At 43.4% G+C, this 21,189-nt stretch overlaps 1 protein-coding gene across 3 annotated transcripts in view; it reads left to right on the top strand.

The window, feature by feature from the left end:
• FGFRL1 (fibroblast growth factor receptor like 1) overlaps window positions 1-21,189 on the top strand; it is a 179,088-nt gene that overhangs the window by 67,981 nt on the left and 89,918 nt on the right. For all 3 annotated transcript variants that reach the window (XM_037387007.1, XM_037387017.1, XM_037386998.1), the window contains one exon: window positions 20,461-20,733. In XM_037387007.1, the coding sequence (XP_037242904.1) occupies window positions 20,461-20,733 (273 nt within the window). The remainder of the gene's footprint in view (window positions 1-20,460; window positions 20,734-21,189) is intronic.

The raw sequence follows: 21,189 nt of genomic DNA, 5'->3' as shown, positions 1-21,189 counted from the left end.
CCCACGTGAGAGACCTGAAGCCAAGTGAAGGGCTGATTGTGGTTCTTGAATTACTATTTGTGTAATGGGGGAGAAAAGGAAAAACAGAGAGAGGAAAATATAAACATTAATAGAAGGTATGTTGGAGCCCCCACCATCCTGTGCAGAAAGGTGGAGGTCGTTTACCAAGGCAATGGCAGAAATGTGACTTCTGCTTGGATTCCAGTTGCTCTCTGCTCCTAAGGCTTCCAGAAGAGTTAACAATATTTTCTCATGCACTAGAGGATAAGGGAGGAAATTTTACTGGTAATGCCATCTGCTTCAGAGGATCAGCCCAAAAAAGCACTGTGAAGCTGCCCTGTGTACCCCCTTCCCCCAATTTCCTCTGAATACCTTTGATATTCCTGAGAACTTGGTTTACTTCTGTGGTTTTCAGAGCTATATCTAAGAAGAAGGGGGAAAAAAAAAAAAGCCCATGATGATTTCAAAGACTTGCCTATAGTTAAGTACTTAACCAGAGGTTTAGGGTGCAGGGCTTTTGATTTAAGAGCAAGCCCTGTTCTGTGCAGTTGAGGGGGGAAATAGCTGAAATTTTATCCTATCCCTGACCACAGATTGAGATTACCAAAGCAGTGCAAAAGCAGGGAGTCAGAATGAAGGAGGTGTATTGAAGGAAGCAGGACCTTGGCTTCTAGCAATGCGCTCTGGTTGCTGGATCAATTCCAATAAAAATTTAAATTCAGACGAGTTGAATGCCTTATTTGTCTGGTTAAGGGGGAGGAAGGCAGGGATGGGTGAAGTGTTGCCTTTACCTCTGAACGTTAAAATAATGGTAGTAGGATGTGAAAAGTGCATATTCCTGAAGAACGTACTATTGTAATATCAGATAGTTAGCAACTGGTTGTTTTTCTTTATGTGCATGAGCTGAAAAATTGCAAAGAATGGATAAACAGAGGCATGAGGGGGTATGCTGGAGGAGAACCCTTTTTATAGTGAGATGGGAGCCTACCTGTCCACAGATTTAGAATCTTCTACAAAATGCTGGACAACTTTGATCTTCCTTTAAATTAATGGGAATTGAGTGTTGCTCACACTTCACAAGATCAGACTGTCTCTTTGCATGCAGAATTTCCAGCAGTGATCAATGAGCTCCATGCCAGTCCTTAGTTGTCTGCAAGTACTAAAAGAAAAGTACAAAAGGACCATTAACCCCATGCTTTCTGCTTTCACCGACAGCTGTCTGAGGCCCTGTAGTGGTTGATACTCTATAGCTTTCTATTCCTGCCACACTGTTCCTACGTAGGGTTTTGGAAACAGTGACTGAGGTTTGCTAACAGTTCCTTAATCTGGCTACTATGGACATTAAGGAAAAAAATAAGGTAACAACCTCCATCTGCAGAACTACTTCGGCTTTTGTGACTTGGCTTAATACACAGTGAGCATAGTCAGATCATTTTTTATTTAAAAATACCCTCTCTCCCTCAACAAAAGAGGAAGCATCTTTCCAGGAATGCTTGGGAAAGTGTTTGACTTTTATGTCACTGAGATAACTGGAGAAAATATTAAAGAACTTTAAAGCTAGCAAAGATTTAGCCAGACAGAATTATTCATCAAATTCTATAGACATAAGAGCTGTCTCTTCTTTCTAATGTGAGACTGGTTTCTCCTCAGTGTGTGTGTGCATCTGTCCATGTCTACATGAAGAATTAATTATCAGACCATAAAGGATGGTTGAAATGCAGAGTGTGTCCCTGGTAGCCACTGCCCAGGATCACATCCTGATCCTGTTGCGTATGCTACTGCAGGTTGCCCTGCCCTGCCCAGAGTACCATACCTCATGCCTATCGTGGGTACAAGTGTACATAAATTGAGTTCAAGGCATCTAGAGTGTTGCAAACTCATCACCTACATTTGCTCGTTCTTTCTTATTCTTAAGACACTAACATTTTTCTTCATAGGGTAGGTATTTGATTTTTTTTTTTTTTTAAAGATGGCATTTCAGTTATCCTTCAGAGCTTCATAAAACTTGCTAAAAAAAGCTTTGCAGCCCATTTTTTAATCCTATTCCTTTATATAGCTCATGCCAGTGGTACGGTTTGGCAGCTGGCTGTTTACCTTGTTGCACAATGTCCAAAAAAGTGCACAAGTGGCAGAGCCACAGTTAGTGTATGCTGGCAGGGTGTATACAGGTATTTCTCTGCCTGCGGGCCAAAGGGTTGCATTACTTAGGAGCCCATGCAGCATTTACAGGGGCTGCTGCTGAGCACAGGCTCCTGCCTAATGAAGTAGGAGGGGAGGGATGTTCGCTTCGTTCGTGCACCGAGGGCTATGGTTTACACAGCTTCATTGTATTGCACAGGGTTTTCCGGCCCTGCAGCTTCGCTTGCTCTGTGACAAATTATTCCTTAATTGCTGGGTGGCAGAATAAAAGCTTTGCAGCCCTGAGGTTATTCCTAACAAATCAGGTTACAGAAGCCTTGAAAATTATATTGAGCAGAAAAGAAGCACCATGAGGTTTCCTTGGGTTCTTGGGCTGTGTTAGGCTTCACTAAGGCAAAGTGCTAATGAAGCTTGTTAAAATGCAATTATACTTTAATGCTGTGGATGCAGAAATGAGAATAATCAGTGGAGAGGTGCTAGTGCTGCTGTTGTGATTAGCGTGATTTGTGTGTGTCACTGCTGTCCTCAGGGCCTTCGCCCCACTGCGCAAGGTGTCGCCTGAACACCACAAGGCTGTGCCCAAAGAGCTACCTGGGGGTATGAGATGAAAGATGATGACAGGAAGATGGAGAGATAGGTGGAGAAGAGCAGCAGTGAGATGGTGCTGACCACGAGGACCAGCAGAGGTGTCAGGCTTAACTGCTGACAGGTGATGGTGGGTACCTGGTGCTGGAAAACTTGAAGAAGTGTGTGGGCAGAGAGCTGAGCCAGTGCTTATGGGGAGCTGCTCCCACACCAGGCAGGCAGCCTGGCAGAAAACACCTAGGATTTCCTTTGAAAAATGTAAAAAGGGAGGAGAGGGACTGGACTTCTGGGCCAGTTGGAAGAGGTTGGACCTCTGGTACAGAAGAGGTGATAGGAAGAGTGGGGAGAGGCCAGGAGGAGCCTTGACATGTAAGTGAAGAAAAGTAGCAGCTGTTTGATGTGGCAGGGATAGGTAGATGCGAAGAGAAGCAGATGTGGCCAGAGCAGTGCCTAGAAAAAAATGAATATGAATGAGACAAGAGTGCGTTTTGTCAAGGCTGGAGTAGAGGAGTCATGATGAAATATGATGGGAGTCTGTATGAAAACTACAAGTGAGTGGATGGACAGCCAAGGCTGGGTCTTATCAAGAAGCTGCAGAAAGACTGTGGCTCACAGTGCAAGCCAGGGTGTGGAGAGCTAGAGGGAGAGCAAAAGAATAAATAACACTCGGGCTGTGGGCCTGAGCGACAGGCAGGACAGTAGTGGTGTCCGCAGCAATTAGGGAAGGAGGTGGGGAGGGGGAGGAAGATTAAGAGCTCTGAGCTTGAGCTGACAGCTTGACATCCATGAGATGTCAGGGAGACAGGCAAGGTTTTCGTCCGGACAGAGAGAGACAGGCCTGGATGATCGGATCAGACAACTGGGGAGACTGATTTATGTGAGAAGATTAAAAGAGCTGCTTGTAAATATATGTATAGCTTGGCTAAGTGACACCTGAGGGGACAATAACTGTCTACTAGGGTATGAAGGGATTGGGTACTGGAGCCAGGAGGAGGGGGAGGGTGCAGTTTGGGAGCATAGATGAGGATTTTGACTAGAGGCAGTTGAGTAAGGTGGAGCAAAGCCAGCTGTATTGCCTGGTTAGGGAAAACATCTCCCCTGCAAAACTGGGAAGACTCTTTGGTGAGTCTTGAAGCCTGCATGTCCATCTAGGTACCCACCTGCACCCCTGTCATCGCAGGGTGCCTGCCAATCTTACATTTGTCCTCACAGCACCCTGAGAGAGGGAGATGTCCCTTTGTGCGGTTGTGGCACTTTGGTACCTTGCATGACCCTTGCTATCTGACTTGAATCAAGGACCTAAGAAAGTGTCTTAACCATTAAGCTCTCTTTCCTTTTAATTGTCTCTGTTTTGAAGAGTCAGTTCTGTTGATAGTACAGTGAGATGGACAGGAAGGAGACCTAACAGAGCTTATGATTTGTCTGGTCTTCTCCACGTGTTCTTTATAATGTTTTAGTCCTTATAAAAATTGACTCCTCTGTGAAGCCAAGGGAAGAAGAAGCAGGTATTACTTTGTTGCTCATTCCTGCATAAGCTCCTCCCATCAGCGCAAGAGACCAAGTTGGGGAGGGAACCACTGGAAGTGGCATGTTCAGATGAGGAGTTACGATTGAAGCAATTTTGCCCTAAAGACCCTAGAACTGGTCACTGCCATGGATAGCAGTGGGAATAGGGTGTGAGTACAGTTGAACTACGTTGCTGGTTCCTGTCTGGTCACAGATATGGTAACTGTTGGTTTGGTTGTCAGCTGTATGGTTTATTTTCCTAAAGCAAGTGACTGGTCTAATTCAGACTAAATGGCTGCATTTCTGCTCCAGGAGTGCTACTCTGGCGTCCGTCAGCTGAGGATCTCAAAGCACATATGCAATGCTTTTCAAAAAATGACTCAGTGTCCTTCCTATCTGGTGAAATAGAGGCTATCTGAAGTCAGAAAGCAAGCATGTGGGAGATGGAGAAATAGTATGTATCATGTGTTTTGAATCCCAGTCTTGTGCTGGGCTCATCTGTGGGCTGTGCAGTCCTGTGCCTTGTCTCTGCCCATGTATTCAGGTATTTCAGAGGGGGAGGCAGGGCATTCTGCAGGAGGCAGCTCCGAACGAACTGTCTGTTTCCTAACACTGGTTACAGACTGTACGTATTTTGCATGACCTGGGTTTCTATTTCTTTTGACCAACACGGGTTGGAATATGAGAGAAGGTTATTTTAGGAAACTTTAACAGGAGCACTAAGAAAAGTAAAAGAAATCAGCAAAAAGTGGAACCACCTCAACTTTTGTGATTTGATTTTCTGGTGAAGGTTTGGCTTTGGTACCAGATGGGGGTTATATCTTCAGACAAGTCTTTCAAAGAACCATACTTATATAATTAAAGCATAACCAGCTGCCTCCTTCTGTGTGAGTGCCCTTTCTGTACCTATCCATGTCTGACTGGTCTTTAGGTTGGTGTCCTAAGGAGATGAGCTCCATGTGGCAACATTTTTTGAGGGTTGATCCATCTCCATCCCTTCCAATATCTTTCAAGTCTATTAACCAATTTCAGACACATCTGTTTGAGAAGGAACAACGTGGGAGATAGTAAAGCTTTCTTACAAGCTTAATGAAAACGGGAAACCATGTAGAAGGGAGTGATTGTAATAGTGCTGCATCCCACTACTACCATGCCTGAGGGAAAGGCTATTGAATGGCTTCAGCTTTTCCAAATATACAGATTCATTTTTCTAAATAGAGGTGAATGCAGCAGCAACAAACAAGCAAGTAAATAAGTGAAGGTGTCATCAGGTTCTTGCCCTTTAATGGGTGCTGGGAAGTACAGCCAGAATACAGGGCCAGCTTTGTTAGTCCTGCTGCAGTTTGGTAACTGCAAAATCATCTCTGGTTGACGGTTCGCAGCAGTGTGTGTGAAAAAGAGACCACGTATGGTGAATAAATGGCCTGCCATTGCAAACTGCTACTTCCCCAACGTGGGGTTGTACAGGCATCAATGGGAGACTGCAGGAGGATGTGAATTGCTGATGACTATTACACCTCTTTCCGTGCGTGAGGTGCACAGGGTGTCATCCCTTATCAATGCCAATCCACGTACCTTGGTCTCACTGTGCATTAGCAATAAAAACAGGTGGAACCCAAATAATACAGAAGCAAAATTGTCTTTTCCAGCTCTTCATGCAGGCTTTAGCTGCATTTTAATGGTGTAGCATTTCAGCAGAGACCACAGGTCTATTTCTTTTTTCCTGCAAGGGGTTGATACTTGACCTCAGCAGTCACAGTTAAAAGCAGAGCTCCCTGCTCTGACTTTCACTTCTGTTTCAGCAGGACCAAAATCTGTGAGGCCTTTCTGAGTATTTCCCTCCTTACCCGATATTGCCGAAAATGAGCCTGAAATGTTGACAGACAGCAGCACACTCGGTGTGTAGGAATCCAACATAAACAGACTTGCTGGTTGCGTACTTGGACATGTTAAATGAGGGCTCTGCTTTGATCTTCCCTGCACTATCCTAAAGCCCAGCAAGCAAAGGCTAAGTAAACAGACCTTTGATTTCAGGGCTGTTTGGAGCAGAGGTCTTGTAAAACTTTTATCAATGGCATAGCTGAACTACTGAAGTCCCCCTTGGACTGTAGGTGCTGCAAGAGTAGCAGTGTGATTTTATTGACCCTAACGTCCCTTTCTCCCTGCTTCCTGTAATGGCAAACATCTGGGGATATGAGCCAGCTTCCTGTTGATTGTAACATACCAGTTTCTCTAGGAGAGACACCTGCTTATAATCTCCTCTATGGTGAATGGAGTGTAAGCTATATTAGATCCTACAGCTATTGGATCCCACAGCCAGTGTAGCTTTTTGTTAATGCATGTCATAAAGATGCTTAAATAAATCACATGGGACACATCCGTGGGAAACACTCACGTTACTAATCCTGCGTGTTCAACACTCTTGGGTCAAACCCCAGAAAACCAGTACTCTGGCTTAAATAGCATGAATGTTACAACAAATTGGATTTTATTTATTTGCTTCCTGGTTTTAGAGCATTTAGTGATTCCCCACGATCACAAAGGTCACAAATTTCCTTTCATGTTCAAATAAACAGGAGATTCTCCTTCAGGCTTATGCCCTCAGAAAAAAGACGTTAAGAAACAAGCACCTAATATCACAAGATTTAAAAAATAAAACTATGAATGCTGGCAAATTCCCCTCAATGGATGAGACACAGGAGTTAGACTGGCCCCTGCTTTCTTTTAATTTAATATTTTTCTCTGTCTTCTGGTGGGTTACACAAAGGAGGCTTTGACATCCCTTCTACTCACTGTAGAAAAGTGATATGAGAGTGAGATGCTGCCAAGATATTTTATTTTTATAAGTGTTATCAATTTTCCATTGTTTTCAAAACTAACAACCACTGTGCTTAGCAATGATGGAGCCCAGGCTGCTCCCGGCAGGCCAGAGCTGTGGTCCCTCCTGCTGGGGCTACTTCAGTCCAAGGCTTGATCGAGCTGGAGACCAAAAGTTGGAGCATTTTGTTTAGCCCTACCAATGATTATTGCTTCTTATCAAGATAAACACCAAATGACAAATTCATTGGCCAACTGCTCCATGCCAGCGCTGCTCCTGGGGGCTACCTTCTGGAGGTAAAGCTGAGGTCATTGGCTGAGTCTGAGCTCCTGCTAGTAAATTGTGAGCCCAAGTGCATCTCGCCTCACTCGTCTTTTGCCCTCATGCTTTTATAGCATGGCCTTCAATGATGACCTTTCTATGCTGCCTTGTCTACCTTACTCACCAACTGATCCTTTATGTAGAACAACACCCTGGTTCTCCCTTCAGAAGTGAATTTTACCTTTTGTCAAAGCCACTATTTGATTAAAAGTGTTTTTATCAGCCCTTTATTTGTTGATATTTGATGGCGGTTCTTTGATCCCTGAAGGGGTGTGCAGCACTGTTTGTGATATATAGCAAATTGATTTTATGCATCTTTTATTGAGGAGTCTTCCAGTGGGGTTTCACTGTAATCAGATTGGAGATTACCATGGCACAGCCGTTAGGAAGGGACTGGAATTTACATGCAATAAAGATTAGGGAATTAGCAACTGATTAGGCAAGTGCTGATTTATTCAGCTACAGGTACAGCAAGGGGTCTTGTGTGTCTGCTTTTTTTTCGACCTTGGGTTTTGACCTCTTGACTCCTCACTTAGAAATGCCAGCGTGCAGCAGAGAGTGATTTCTGATGTGGCTTCTCTCAAGTGCAAGTTCAAGTCATTGCAACAGTAAAAACTCCTATTTCTGTGAACGGAGAAGCTCGGAAATCTTTATGCGAGTCGACACTTTGCTGCGATGTGCATTTACCAGGACTGGCTGAGCAGGCAGACTGTGGCAATGCTTTAATCTGCAGTCAGGAATTCCTGCTGACAGCTGATGTGACGCGCATGTGTTGGTACATGCACACGCATGGTGGAGGCTAAAGCAGCTATGTAATCACGCAGCGAGACAGTATTTCTCCACGCACAGCTTTTCCTAGATAGCTGTTGTGCTCTTCAGGTTTCTCCCCCCGCACACACTTGCAGGAGGGTGGCTGGGACTGTACATTACCAGACTGTGAGGTAATAGGAGTGCGCATTAATTGATGTTCCAGTGTAGCTCTATCTACCTGATGGGTACAACGTTACATACCAGTGTGTAGCCTGCCAGTGGAATGCTGTCATTTGAAATTACGGAGCAATCGATGTAAGCAAAACTCCTGTACGCTCTATAGCTGCTGAAGTTTGGGCAGCTCAAATAAAGCAGCCACACCTGACAGTCACAGGCTGTGCTAAAAACAGGGGGTTGGTTCATTGTGTATCAGATAATAATTAGCAATGTCTTTCTACTCATGCAGATTTATAGAGACAAAAAATAGGCAATAGAGGATCTTCAGCACAGGAGAATATTTCTAATTTTTTTTGGATGTTTGGGGAATTTAAATATATTTATATTTTAAATATTTATTTTTAATGTTTCAATTTAGGCAGAATATACGCACTGTTAGGGGCTGTTTTAGTAATACCATTCATCCTGAGACATGCCACGCTGGTGTGCAATAGAGGTATAGGAATAATACTTCCCTCCAGATGAAATGAAACAGCTTTTGAGCAGCATGGGGTGCAGCAGAGCTTCAGATATACCAGATGAAATGCACTGATTTTATTTCAGAAGCTTATCTTATATTAATCTTAGAAGCTGAATGGTCCCAAGACTGCCCAGAAAAGCACCTGGCAATCCTAGGCGGAAACCATAGTGGTGTGATCAGATATAGTAAGCCTAACAGAACAACAAGTCTTCACCATCTCTTGATAGAAAAACTAATGAAGGCCACATAAGGGTGCACTAACCTTGTTGTGGTGAGCAAACCAGCACGTAGAAAGGAGGAGCAGAAGAAGCGGATCTGTTTGAAGCTGTCCCAGTTGCAGGCAGGCTGCAGAAATCTGGTCTTTGTGTCCAAAGCACGAGCTGAGCCCTCAGACTGTGAACTGAGTTTCCACACTCAGAAGGAGATTGCTTGTGCATGGACTTGTACAAGCATCATTGCGTGTTTTAACACTGTGGCACCAGAACAGCATCAATCCATTTGAAGAAAGTTTAATGCTTTCCTTTGTGTATGTCCTGGAGCTGAGGCTGGCTGCTGTATGAGATCTGGCAATATTCTGCAGCTGTGAAGGTTTCATGCATTAAGAAGTCCTGTCTCCTGCTAATACTATCAGGTATCATGTTTTTACATCAGGTAGTGTGTGCTTCAGTGTCTGGGCAGCAGGATCCAGATGTGAATGCTATAAGAATCCAGCGATGGTTCCCCTGTTTTCATATGCAGGAGACTGGGTGTCTCCTGAGTTTTTAAATGTAAATTTTCACTGAATCAGCCTTGTGAACACTTTCTTTTAAAATGCATTTAAGTATTTTCCCCTCCTGGAAGAGATGTACAGGTGTGTCTAAGTTAGCTTGGAGAATGGCACAACAGGAATAAATCTTTAAAGTGAAATATTTGGTGCTGAGGAGGTGATTTTCACACTACAGGCATTTTGGCAGTTTATTCTGGATTAACTCCGGTCTGGTCATGTAGATTGAGCACACTCATTAATGCAAATACAAGAATGAAGCTTCTGCTTTTGTTTTACCAGGGACCCAGCTAGCTGTGGTGCTGGCTGTATCTGCATTAGCAGCTGGTGTGGACCAGTAAAGCTGGATCTGTAAAGCAAAGCATTTGGTGCTGAGAGCCTGAGACCCTCATTTCAGAGGGGTGTTTTACTTCAGAATAGCCCTAGCCTGGTCCTGTGAACTAAACACCCATCTGAACTGGAATACCCCTTGCAGCTCATGTTAATATAAAAGCAGCTGAGTTCATGTACACCAAAACTGTTTCATGATGTGAAGCAAAGTATAATTGGTGGGGATGATAAAAACCGTCACTTTAAAGCACACCCCTGGTCCAAACTAAAACACTGATGTAGGCACATGTAAGGTAGACAGACCCTGGTGATGACAATTTAATTTGGAGAGAGCTGAATAAAGCACTTCCATCACACCTATGTGAACTGGAGGTTTTGGTAGGGCAACAGTGAATGGTTTTAGGCAGGATTTTAAAATGTTGCTGTCTTAGGAGGTGGAAAGTCAGTTCTGCTTTGCATTTTTCTTTTGGAGCAAGATGAGGGTTTTCTTTTAATTTTTCTTCTGGAGAAGACAAGGGTTTTTCAATATATATCTATCTGGTGGGGCTTTTTGCACTTCTGAGTTTTTTATGTATTTTAATTTATTCCTGTTCCAAATAAAACCTATTCTCATATTTGAGGGATACAGCAACACATTAAAAAAATCTTATTGCTTAAGATTACTTTTAAACCCCCAAATTTTTGTTTGTATGTGTTTCATTTTAATTTGCCAAAATTATGATACGGAAGTTTTCTCAAACTGAAAGAGGGAATATTGAAAGAGAAAACCGGACAGTCTTGGTTCTTGACAGAAATGTCATTTTCTGATAGAAGAACATTTCTGTAAAACACTCCATAGCAAGTCTGCTCTGCAGCCATTCAGCTAGAAGTGCTTTCTGTTCTAGAGAAGCCTCCGAAAATATCTTCAGTTCTTAAATACCACAGCGTTTATCTCTCTGTGGTCACCAACAAACAGTTGTTACCACGTTTTTGTGGTGACCAAACTTAGAAGCCCCCCCGTGACAAGGGCAGAGAAAAGAGGGCTGAGAGCAGCCTTGCCATGTAGGGCACTGCCACTGATTTCCCAGCAGCAAAAGGCTTATGGATATTTTGGCGGTGTCTCATGTTTGAGAGTGAGAGTTCAAGATGGTTTTTTTTTTTTTTCTGAGCCCTTAATGCCCTAATCACACCTTTTCCATCTTGGGTATTGTGAAAGGCCAGTAGGAACCAGCATTGGATGGAAGAGTTTAAAGTCTTCTCCAATTTCATCCCTTACAGAGAAATTTGTTAAAAAAGATTTTAAATAATATTTTGAGGAAAACCAAATTCTTGGAAACAAATGAAAAAGTCTCCTGTGCCAGTGTATGGCTGAAGACTTGCCACTGTGGACTAGCAGGAAGGCAAACCAACTATTTAAAGATCTTTGTTCACGTCATTCCTGAATGTGGCACAGAGTCAACCATCGTGGTTTCTGTTTCCCTGCAGACATAAACAATGACACTTACAGTTTCCTGCTTCTGCAGCTCTCACACAAATGTCTGTCTATAAGGGAAATGGCTAATTACTTATTAAACCTTGTACTGTGCTTAGACTGGGTTAAATATTGACTACCAAAGTTCAAGGGGAATCCGCGTCACCAAACGTGAACTTGGGCATCCCATTTTCTAGAAGTTGTTCAAATAAAATGATTAGGTGACAGAATACCACACGTAGGCGGGAGGGACAAAGGCGGTGACCAAAACTGGAGCAGATTGGCTCAGAATTATATGCCTGTCTTTGAAGCCTTGGGTTTTGGAATATGATTGCAACTGGTGGCTCAAAGGAGAGATTTGTTGCAAAATACGTGAATTAAACTGAGATTTGCAGAGTGCCTGGTTTGTTTTGCTGAAAGTCTTGGAGATGGTGGGCGATTTGTCTGGGAAATCCACTGGGCTCGTGAAGCAGGATTTGCATGGTTGGTAAGCAGTTGGAAGGACACAGTACAATGGCGTTTATGTTAAAATTGGACTAGATTAACCCCAGAAGCTAATTCAGGGCTGCCTGACTGGATTGTTTCCCAGAGATTATGGGAAGTTAACAAATGCCTTATGTTGGCAGGAGTGGTCCCTGTGTGACTTGTGATGGAGATGCTGGGGGTTTGGGTAAGGTTTGGTGAGAGTAGGTTGGGGCTGTAGGGGAAGATTTTTAGTTGTGTTCCAGGTCCTCCTGCCTCCCTCAAGCCAGAGGATTTCTAGGTTACTTCCAGCATTAGGCAGTTTGTCCTTCCTGGAAACAGGAGGATTTTTTAAGGAGAGAAAAAAAAAAAAAAAAAAAAGGCTTCTTAATTTCAGAACCTTGAAAACATGTTTTAATGACATTTCTGTTGAAAAAGCAGATTAGGAATGCCATTATTCAAATGTGCTTGCCCTTCTTGAATGGGAATGAAAAAGGTAGATTTTGTGGGTATGTATTCCAACACACCTTTGTTGTACTTATCTCTTCTCCTAAGTTTTCTGGTTATCCATTGAACTGCATACCTGACCTGCACCATCAGTATAATTCTGGCCTTAGCACAGAAATACTGGTCCTCTCTTTTGGCCCACACTAAGCCCACTGGCAGCGCTTAAGAAACAATAAATAACATCTTTTCTTCCACACTAGGAGAGAAACCTTCTAGCATATGAAGTCCGTTTCTTCAGAAGTAATTTGAAGTAATCCTAACTCTCCTCTGCATTTGCTACCTCAAAACCTAAGGGATAAAGTTATATTTTTTGCTGCTGAAAAAATGTTCAGCAACACTTGAAGTTGAATGTCACCCATGCACGTTTAATTTAATAAGATGGTAATTTCATGTTAAATAAATACCAACTGATTATTGAAAACATATGCTCAAAGGATTTAAAAACCATGTAAGAGATACGTATCTCATCTACTGTTGTTGAACTGCAATAAATCTACGCAATAATCAAGTGCCAATTGTTTAACATACAATAACTATTTTATTAAATCTCAGTGAAATGTGTATGCAGGGCACTTAATTAAATGGAACATGTTCCCAAATATTCTATTTTTCTTATTTTTTTGGAACATCTAGAGTAGAAAATTTACTGGCAGCCTTCACCCAAGGGGCTAGTTACTACTCATATAAAAATATGGCAAGCACTTCTTGTGCTATCAATAAATATCCATTTCATCAGGAAAGCAGCTCCTACCATAGAGGTAGAGAAGAAAGAGAAAATATGTCACTTCACTTGCTGTAAAATGAGTCCGCAAAGCTGTTTTCTCCATAAGGTTGGTTGGTTCAGCTGTGCAGCCCAAGCCTAGAACTTTCTCCTGCAAACAGTCTGCTATTCCCAAAGCTGAGCCTGACCAGTCATCGGGGTTGGACAGCAAATACTTGTGGTGTTTTTGTGTTCCTTTCTAAGAGTCTGTTCTACAGAGATGTTGTTGCTTTTTTCTTTAATCTTTTGATTGTTTTTGATAAGCGTTGTTTTTGTCTGTGGGCGCCTATGTTTTCAAGCCAAGAAGGACCCATTAGCTCATCTAATCTGATCTCCTTGTGTCACGTACCAAAGCAGTTGGCCCAGTTACCCTTACGCTGACCCCTACTTTACTTGGCTAATGCATACCTTTTGGAAATGCAAACTGTTTTGTTTTGGAAATATGAAGAGCTGTTGGATTCACCAGTCCTTTGAACTGCTTATTCCAATAGTTAATGGTATACATGGGCAAAACATTCATCCTTTTACCTCTCTCAAAAAGCATTTTTATCAGTTCTGCTCTCCATATAATGACTTCCCACTGTGCAGAGAGCCGAGTTCCTTTCTTTCAGGAACAACTACTCATGTTAATAGAAACTCTTGCCATCTTGCTTTGTAGGCCCTTCCCTATGGGATTTGCTTCTTGGCAGGTGTTTGTCCAGCCCCCAGCATCGCAAGGCCTCTATCCATTGATACATCATTACAGCTTGAATGCGAATAGAAATATCAGTAATAATGATGTGCAGAGAGTGTAAGTGTATAATCCTCATGTTGGTTTTGCAGAGAGGGTTAAACTATTGTGGAAAGTGTTAAACTCCTACTGTAAGCAGGAGTTGGCCAGCCCAGCTTTCTAGCAATGGGTACCCCAAGTTAGCCAACTCTGGATGCAAGTTTAAAACATGGCATTTAGATGGTTGTTTCTAGCCATCTATGTTCATTCTGAAGCATGGGAGAGGTGGAAGAAATCAGCTTTGGTGTGAACCACCCTTTCACTAAGGACTTTGGAGGATCAGGGTTTACAGTGATGAGTATGGTGAAGGCCAAATGTTGCCTCAAGTGTTGCTGTAACAGTTCGTGTTCACACAGGACGAGTGGTTTGGCTAGCAGCTGATGTCCAACTCCTTCACCTCACTGTCATAATGAAAGATTTCTGTTCTTGGCTGTATTCTCCTCATAGGACACACATCGCCTGTGGTACCCCGATCCCTAATGTTAATTCCTTGCATGTGTTGATGGGTTGTTTGGGTGCTTCGTGGTAAATGACTTCGCTAATTTGCTAACACAGCACTTCAAAAGAAATCTTATCTTCATGGAAAGTGAATGTGTTTGGTATTAAATAATAAAATATACATAACCCATGGGGCTCTTAAAACTTATTTAACTTCTTTATAAACTTTACAATACAGTATGTGGATATTATAAATTACTTTCCATTCCAAGAAACTGTCCGGGCTGGTTGACCTTCCTTGGAATTTCCTCTTTGTAATTATGTTTAATGTGTTAATAAAGTTCACTTTGAACTGTATCATGGCAAATGGTCTCATAGGACGTGGGTCAGTGCTGGTGTGTTCGCCATATGTGAAGCTTGACGTTAGCGTGCAGTTTAGTTGAAGAAATAACAAGGCTAAGTCCAAACAATTGTAGAAGCAGTATCTCTTCCCCAGGTTAGCAGTAAAAGGGGTTCATGGAAAGTTAGGAATGTGGAGTGGGAAATCATTTAGCTTTCACTGCTAGGTGTTACTAAATTATAGCACTAGGTTCGAGTCACTATCAAAACACCATATATCTAGAGGGTTTTCACACAAAGCTATAAATCATGTTTACTACATGTATGAGTTGAATGAGTGCATGAACTTTGCAATGCAGTCCAGGAAAATATAATTACATGTCTGTGTGTTTTTGACTGTGAGAAATATGGACAGGAAGCTCCAGGCTATTCCACAGTTGTGTCTTAAATACACTTCTAGAAATTGGTTTTGCTGCTTCCCGGAAATAGCTATTTGCTAAAGCAAGAGGCTTTCTTGGCTTTTACATATCTCCTTTTGCCAAGAAGTGGCAACCACCATCCCTTCCCAGGCACTAGGGAGGAGAGCAGGAATGCTTGTAAAGCAGTGTCAGCAGTAGAGCAGCAAGTGGGGCTTTTCTGTGGTATAGGATAGTGGATATAAATTGAAAATTGCCCAGCTGTTCAGTAAGACAGGTGTAGGATCTGTCTTTTATATAATGGAACGGAATGGGGATTCCAGTTGCTTGTATTCGTAAATGAGGCAAATAAATCTGCACACTTGTCTGCATGTATATGAGCAGAAATATTTAAAACAAATGAGGTGATCATGGCATTTCCTTGTTAGTTTTTGATTTGGCTTATATGATATTGAACACAGAACTTGGCATCTGGCTGGTCTTGTTGGATCCTTTCTGGGTGTACTTATATGAATTTTCAGATGAGGAGACTAGAAGCAAGAAAATAACTTGGTGGAAGATGTAGGTTCCGGATTGTTTAAATTATATTTTGAGCCCGATTGCACCCTGGCCCTTGGAACTCCAGGCATGATCCCTTCTAGTAACTAAAATGATTTGAATGTTATGGGGCAAAGTTATATTTAGTTTGTATTTGGAGAAAGAATAACAACCAGGCATGGGGGGAGGCAGCTGTATTCTCATCACTTCTTCCCAAGTCACATCCATGGATGACAAACCCCACCCTTCCCCCTTGGCTGAAATAGTAAGAAATGATTCTCTCAAACTGTTGGGTTGAGGACAAGGGGCACTGAAGAAAACTGGTCCCCGCTGTCGAGGTAGGGCTTAACCTATTGTAATAGCTCCTTCTGTTCGCACAGGCTGTGAAGTCAGCTGCACCCACCCCAGCATGGTATGGCTTAAATACGTGTTTCTCAGCAGTGCCCTGTGGCTGTAGGGAGCTGCCTTTGCCTAGTGGAAAGCTGCAAGAATGGAAGCAAGAAATGGCTGTTTTCTCTCTCCACCGTTCCCATCCTGACTATAAAAATATGTAAAAATCTGTGACGGAATATCTACCTGGGGCCGTGCTTTTGGCTCCTTCTCTCATATCCCATGGCAAAATGCTGCAGGAAGTTATCTGTCTCCATGAGCATCAGAGGTTGCAGATTCTCAGCACAGGCTGATTTTTAAAGAATCACTGCCCAAAGGATAAGAAATCAGGGGTAGTGTGGTTATGGACACCTCCCCCAGGTTTTACACCCAGGGTCAGAGAGCACTGCTCTCTCTCCTGCTCTGTCTTGAAAGGATCCAGTCTGGAACTTTGGCCCATGGGTGCAGGCATAGGGCAATTAAAGGGATCCCCCCATAGCCAGAAAGATGATATATATAGGCATTACAGAATTTGTGTGGGTAGATATATGAATTCACAATTTTAACGATCTGGTTTAACAAAATGATTTCAGGTTTCGAAACAATCCCTTATGGTGCGGCTCTCCGGCTCTTGTGGTGGTGCCCTAATGCATAACCCACAGACACGGCAAGAGCAGCACTAGGGTGTTGCTCTCAAAATGCATTACATCATTTCTGCTCACATACAGCACAAAGCTGGAGTCTAGAATGGCTGGGACTGTGACAATGACTGCTTGAGGAGTAATTGCATCTGCTTTCTAATGCTCCATTAGAGCACAGGACAGAAGCCGGCAGAGGCAAGGGATGGGAAATCGGCAGCAGCCAGGGTTCAGCCTGTTTTTACCTCACTGGCAGCTGTAGGTGAAGCAGCAGGTGCTTTCCTGGGATTTTGCCTCTCTAAGCAGCTGTAGAAATGTATCTAGGCTGCAGGCCTGCGGGCTATGCCCTGGGCTCTGCTCCCTCACTGCCACGCTCAGCTGTGAGCACACACGTGTCCCGGCCCTGCGGGAGGCAGCCCCCAGGGATACCCCCCCCAAACCAGCGCCATGCAGAGCTGGCAGCATGCAGGCACTCTGCCCTCATGGCCACCCTTCTGGCATATTACGGGCCCATTCTGCGAAGTGGGGAGCTCCCTTCGGTACCAGTGGTACATGTGAGAAACTGGGGTGCTCAGCATGTTTTTCCTGTATCGTTTTGCTCTGTTCATATAGCAGAAGATGGAACTGCTATAGAGAAGCCCTGGAAAGTACACTCTGGGAGAACCTGAGTGGTTCTGGGCAGCTTAGTGTATGGATTCAGAGCGGTAATATGTTTTTATCTAGATCATGTTGGATTTCCGTGGTGCATTGTGTGAAGCAGCTCTGTGTCAGCGGCACCTGCTGCCATGGGGATGTTGGAGAAGGGCTTTTCTGCAAAACATGCTTCCCCCTCTCTACCACCTCCCTCCAGCTACTGACAGAGCAGAGTGGCAAGATGTGCCAAAGTGTATCTTGGCTTGAAAAAACTTTCATCCATCTCTGTTGCAGTCCCAAGGCAGGGCTGTACAGATATGTAGTGAAATAAGACCCAGTGGATGCTGTACATTATAAAGACAGACAGAGATCCATGATGATATCAACATTTTATTCTTGCTGTAGCCATCAACAGGAGGTCCAGTTGTCATTGGCTTGCCAGGGCTTCTGAAGCTTCTGGCGTATGCAAAGGCACTGATTCCAGAGAGAGAGTACTGCTTGCACAGAAACTTATTGATGCAAAGGTGATAGGTAATAAAATCAGAGTATTCACAGCACCAAATGAACAGAAGCGAGGTTTTAGCATCTTTGTCCTGGGGCTGTACCTTACTGAGAAGTGCATGCAGCTCTATCTGGCAAAATTCGCAGCAGAAAAAGGAGTGGAGGTAAATTTTTATTCTTCATCCTGAGAAAATCACTGGAGGGGCTAATGAAGGGCTGCAGAGGACCACACTAGTGTTCTTCTTTTCAGGCAGAAAGGCTCTAAGAAACACACCCTTTTCTAAATGTCATAAAGGTCTGCGAATAGATCCTGTGGCAGAGAGCGATCCAACAACTCCTCAGAATGAAAGGTCAATCAAAGGAAAATGGCATTTAGGAGGACCAAGCTTACCGCTGACCCAAATGTGTGACAGATCCAGAAGCAACTCTGGTGCCATCAGGAGAGCCGCTTGTGCAGCCTGCCCCAAAAAGGCACATGACGTGATTGGGAAACTATCCGATTCCTCCAGGTCTCAAAATTCATCAGGAGTCAACCTGAATGTCGGAAGGAAAGGGATTTTGAAGGAGCTACAGCAGGTTTCCAAGTTGGGAGGAGGGTGCTGTCTCTCCACTGTCCCTGCTTGCCCTGTATCAAACATTTTTCCCCAGCACTAATTATAGATTTGGTTTTTCCATTTGAATATGCATGGAGTGCTATCGTAGTTCACAAGTTGATTGCAATGAAGCTACTCTTAAAATTTGACTTGGTTTGGTAGGGCTTTAGGTCAGAAAGGAGCTCTTCAAGGGCCAACCCAGAATTTCAACAAGGCTGTGCACTTGTCCAGACATTTCAGCTCCTTTACACTGAGTGAGACACTGCACCATGTAGTGAAATGTAGCAGAATTCAGGGCTGGATCCTCACCTGGTGTTGGTAAATTCTGCTTTATCAAAGCCAACAAGTGCAACCCCACCTGATGGGTGGATTTCCTCTTTAAAAGATTCAGCAACGTTACTTGTGTCAGATTAGCATTCAAAGGATCTTGGGATTATCTCTCCATCCACAGAGTTGGCTGGACATCTCCCAAGGTAAAGAACTTTTAACAGTGTGGTTTGCAGTGCTTAGAAAGACCTGGATAGGCAAGATTTCTTATGGTGTTTTGCCAGTTCCCTTGGAGTATGGGAGGGCACCAACCTCCAAGGATGTCCCTCAGGTGTCTGCAAGTGTGCAGGGCTGGGTGTTGCCTTTGCCAGGGACTGACTTTCTAAGAATAAGTGCTCTCAAGATCACCACTTTGGGTCTTCAACAGTTCGTCAGAATCTGTGTCTAAGACCCATTGGTTTAACCAAGGTCTTAGTTAAACTGATTGATGAGTTTCAAACTAGTTCATGACTTTTCTCAGCTTGAGGAGCACTTCTGTTCACCAGCAAAGCTGCAAAGTTCATGGGCACAATTCAACATGAGTAACTGCAATAGCAGCTCTGTAGTCATTCATTAGCTGGACTGCATGCACTGCCTTAGTCATGCTGGGGAAAATTCAGACAGACGTTGGAATAATAGGAATTAGTCATGAGGAAGTGCAAATATGAGCTCTGTAGTTCATCCCATGTGGGTCCATTCCTGCAAAATACTAGGAACAGGAATAAAATATGAGGGAACAGTTCCAAATCCCACAAACATCTTGTGGGTTTTGGGTGCAACTCAGCATCAGCAATCCTTAGCAAAATACTTTGTCCTTATGCAAGAGCAGGGCACTTATCATCACATCCATTAATAGGCTATTCTGGGAAGAGCACTGATATTGCAGTTTGTGTGGGGAGCTTGTGCAATTAATGAAAAGGCAGAAAAAGCAGATGCGGGAAAAAGACTCTCTGTTTCAACTTTTCAGAGCCTTGGGAAGAAATTCCAGTTTGAATTCAGCTACGGGACCATTCCCACTGTTGGAGTCTTTATCACTTCTTATTTCTGAGTGCTGGTCTGTCCAAGTGCATCCTATTACCATGTGGCAAACAGCAGGTTCACTTTGTGGCATTCCAGGGACACTCTGTTTTACATTATATTATCACCTTTTACAAAGAAGAAATATTTTTCAGTTGGGTCAAGCCAGCAGGGTTGCTAAGACAATTTATAAAAATAACCTCTTTTTGGACTATAAGCAATGTTAACATGTCAGGCTATGCAGTATCTTTCAGTGAAGCACTACCCAATGAATGCTTTATGTCCAACAACTGCAGGCTTATGCATCTCAGATAAAGCCCATCTGGTGACTATTAAAGGGAATTACTGTACATACAACATGAAAAGGATTATAACATTTGGGGGGTGGGGGGGTTGTCAGTGTTTTGTTTCAAGTACCAGTGCTGTTGCTAATTTTGCCTTCAGGATAGGTGTTAAGTTTAAAACAACTACAGTTGCTTTACCAAATACAGCTGAACAGTTTGTGTATTGGACTCCTCCTTGCTATAGGAAAATGGGGGTGCTTTGGAAAAGGAAAAGAGACTGAGAAAAGGCATCCCTGGTGGGTTAGCATGAGCTGCTGCTAATGGCAAAGCTACAGCTTCAGGCCTTGCACAAACCAGTATCCTTGTTGTTTTATCTCTGTGTAGCTGCTGCATTTTTAGTTGATTTTTGGTAAGCACCTTTCACTATACCTCTGTCTAGCAGTCAATGTAATGGCCTTATTGATGTCTTTAAATCAGTGCTGTATCACTGGCAAAAGTAGTAACAGCTCTTCGTCTCTCTGTTCTTTCTTAGGTCCCCCAAGGATTGCTGATAAAGTGATTCACCGTCAGTCTGTGAGGCTAGGGAGGACCATCAAGCTCCTGTGCCCAGTGGAGGGTGACCCCCCGCCTCTCACCATGTGGATGAAGGATGGACGCACTATCCACAGCGGCTGGACAAGGTTCCGAATCCTTCAACAAGGGCTGAAAATCAAGGAGGTGGAAAGCGAAGATGCGGGAACCTACATTTGCAAAGCCACCAACGGTTTTGGCAGCACCAATGTGAACTACACCCTCATCGTGATTGGTGAGTAGAGCTGGAGAAAAGCCAGACCTCACCTACTTTGTGGGGAGAGAGTGAGCTGATTTCTGTGTAGCCTGTCAGTGACTGCGTATTTGCTTTGCTAATCATTCACTGACCTCCACTCTTAACTGGCCCTTTCCAGTGTTTGAGGATTGCCAGAGCTGGCTATGTTGCTGCACATCTTCTGCTGCAGCGGGCTGCAGGCAGATAAGATTACACAGTGCCAAAGGTTACAAATAAACAGAAATGATGCAATAGTCACTAGGGTCCAGATCACAATGAATTCCACACAGGAAAGGCTGTGTGATAAGGAGAGGTCACGCTGATCTTTATGTTTGCTGTTCGAACAGGATACTTCTCAAAACAAATGTTAAGGCATCCATATAAAAATGCACAGCTGGAGGATCCATGTACTGAGCTTTTGCAGAGCATGATGTCTTCAGGAATAATAATAATTAA

Source organism: Falco rusticolus, chromosome 1 (assembly GCF_015220075.1).
Source record: "Falco rusticolus isolate bFalRus1 chromosome 1, bFalRus1.pri, whole genome shotgun sequence".
NCBI lineage: Eukaryota > Metazoa > Chordata > Aves > Falconiformes > Falconidae > Falco > Falco rusticolus.
This window is presented reverse-complemented; position numbering and strand designations above follow the sequence as displayed.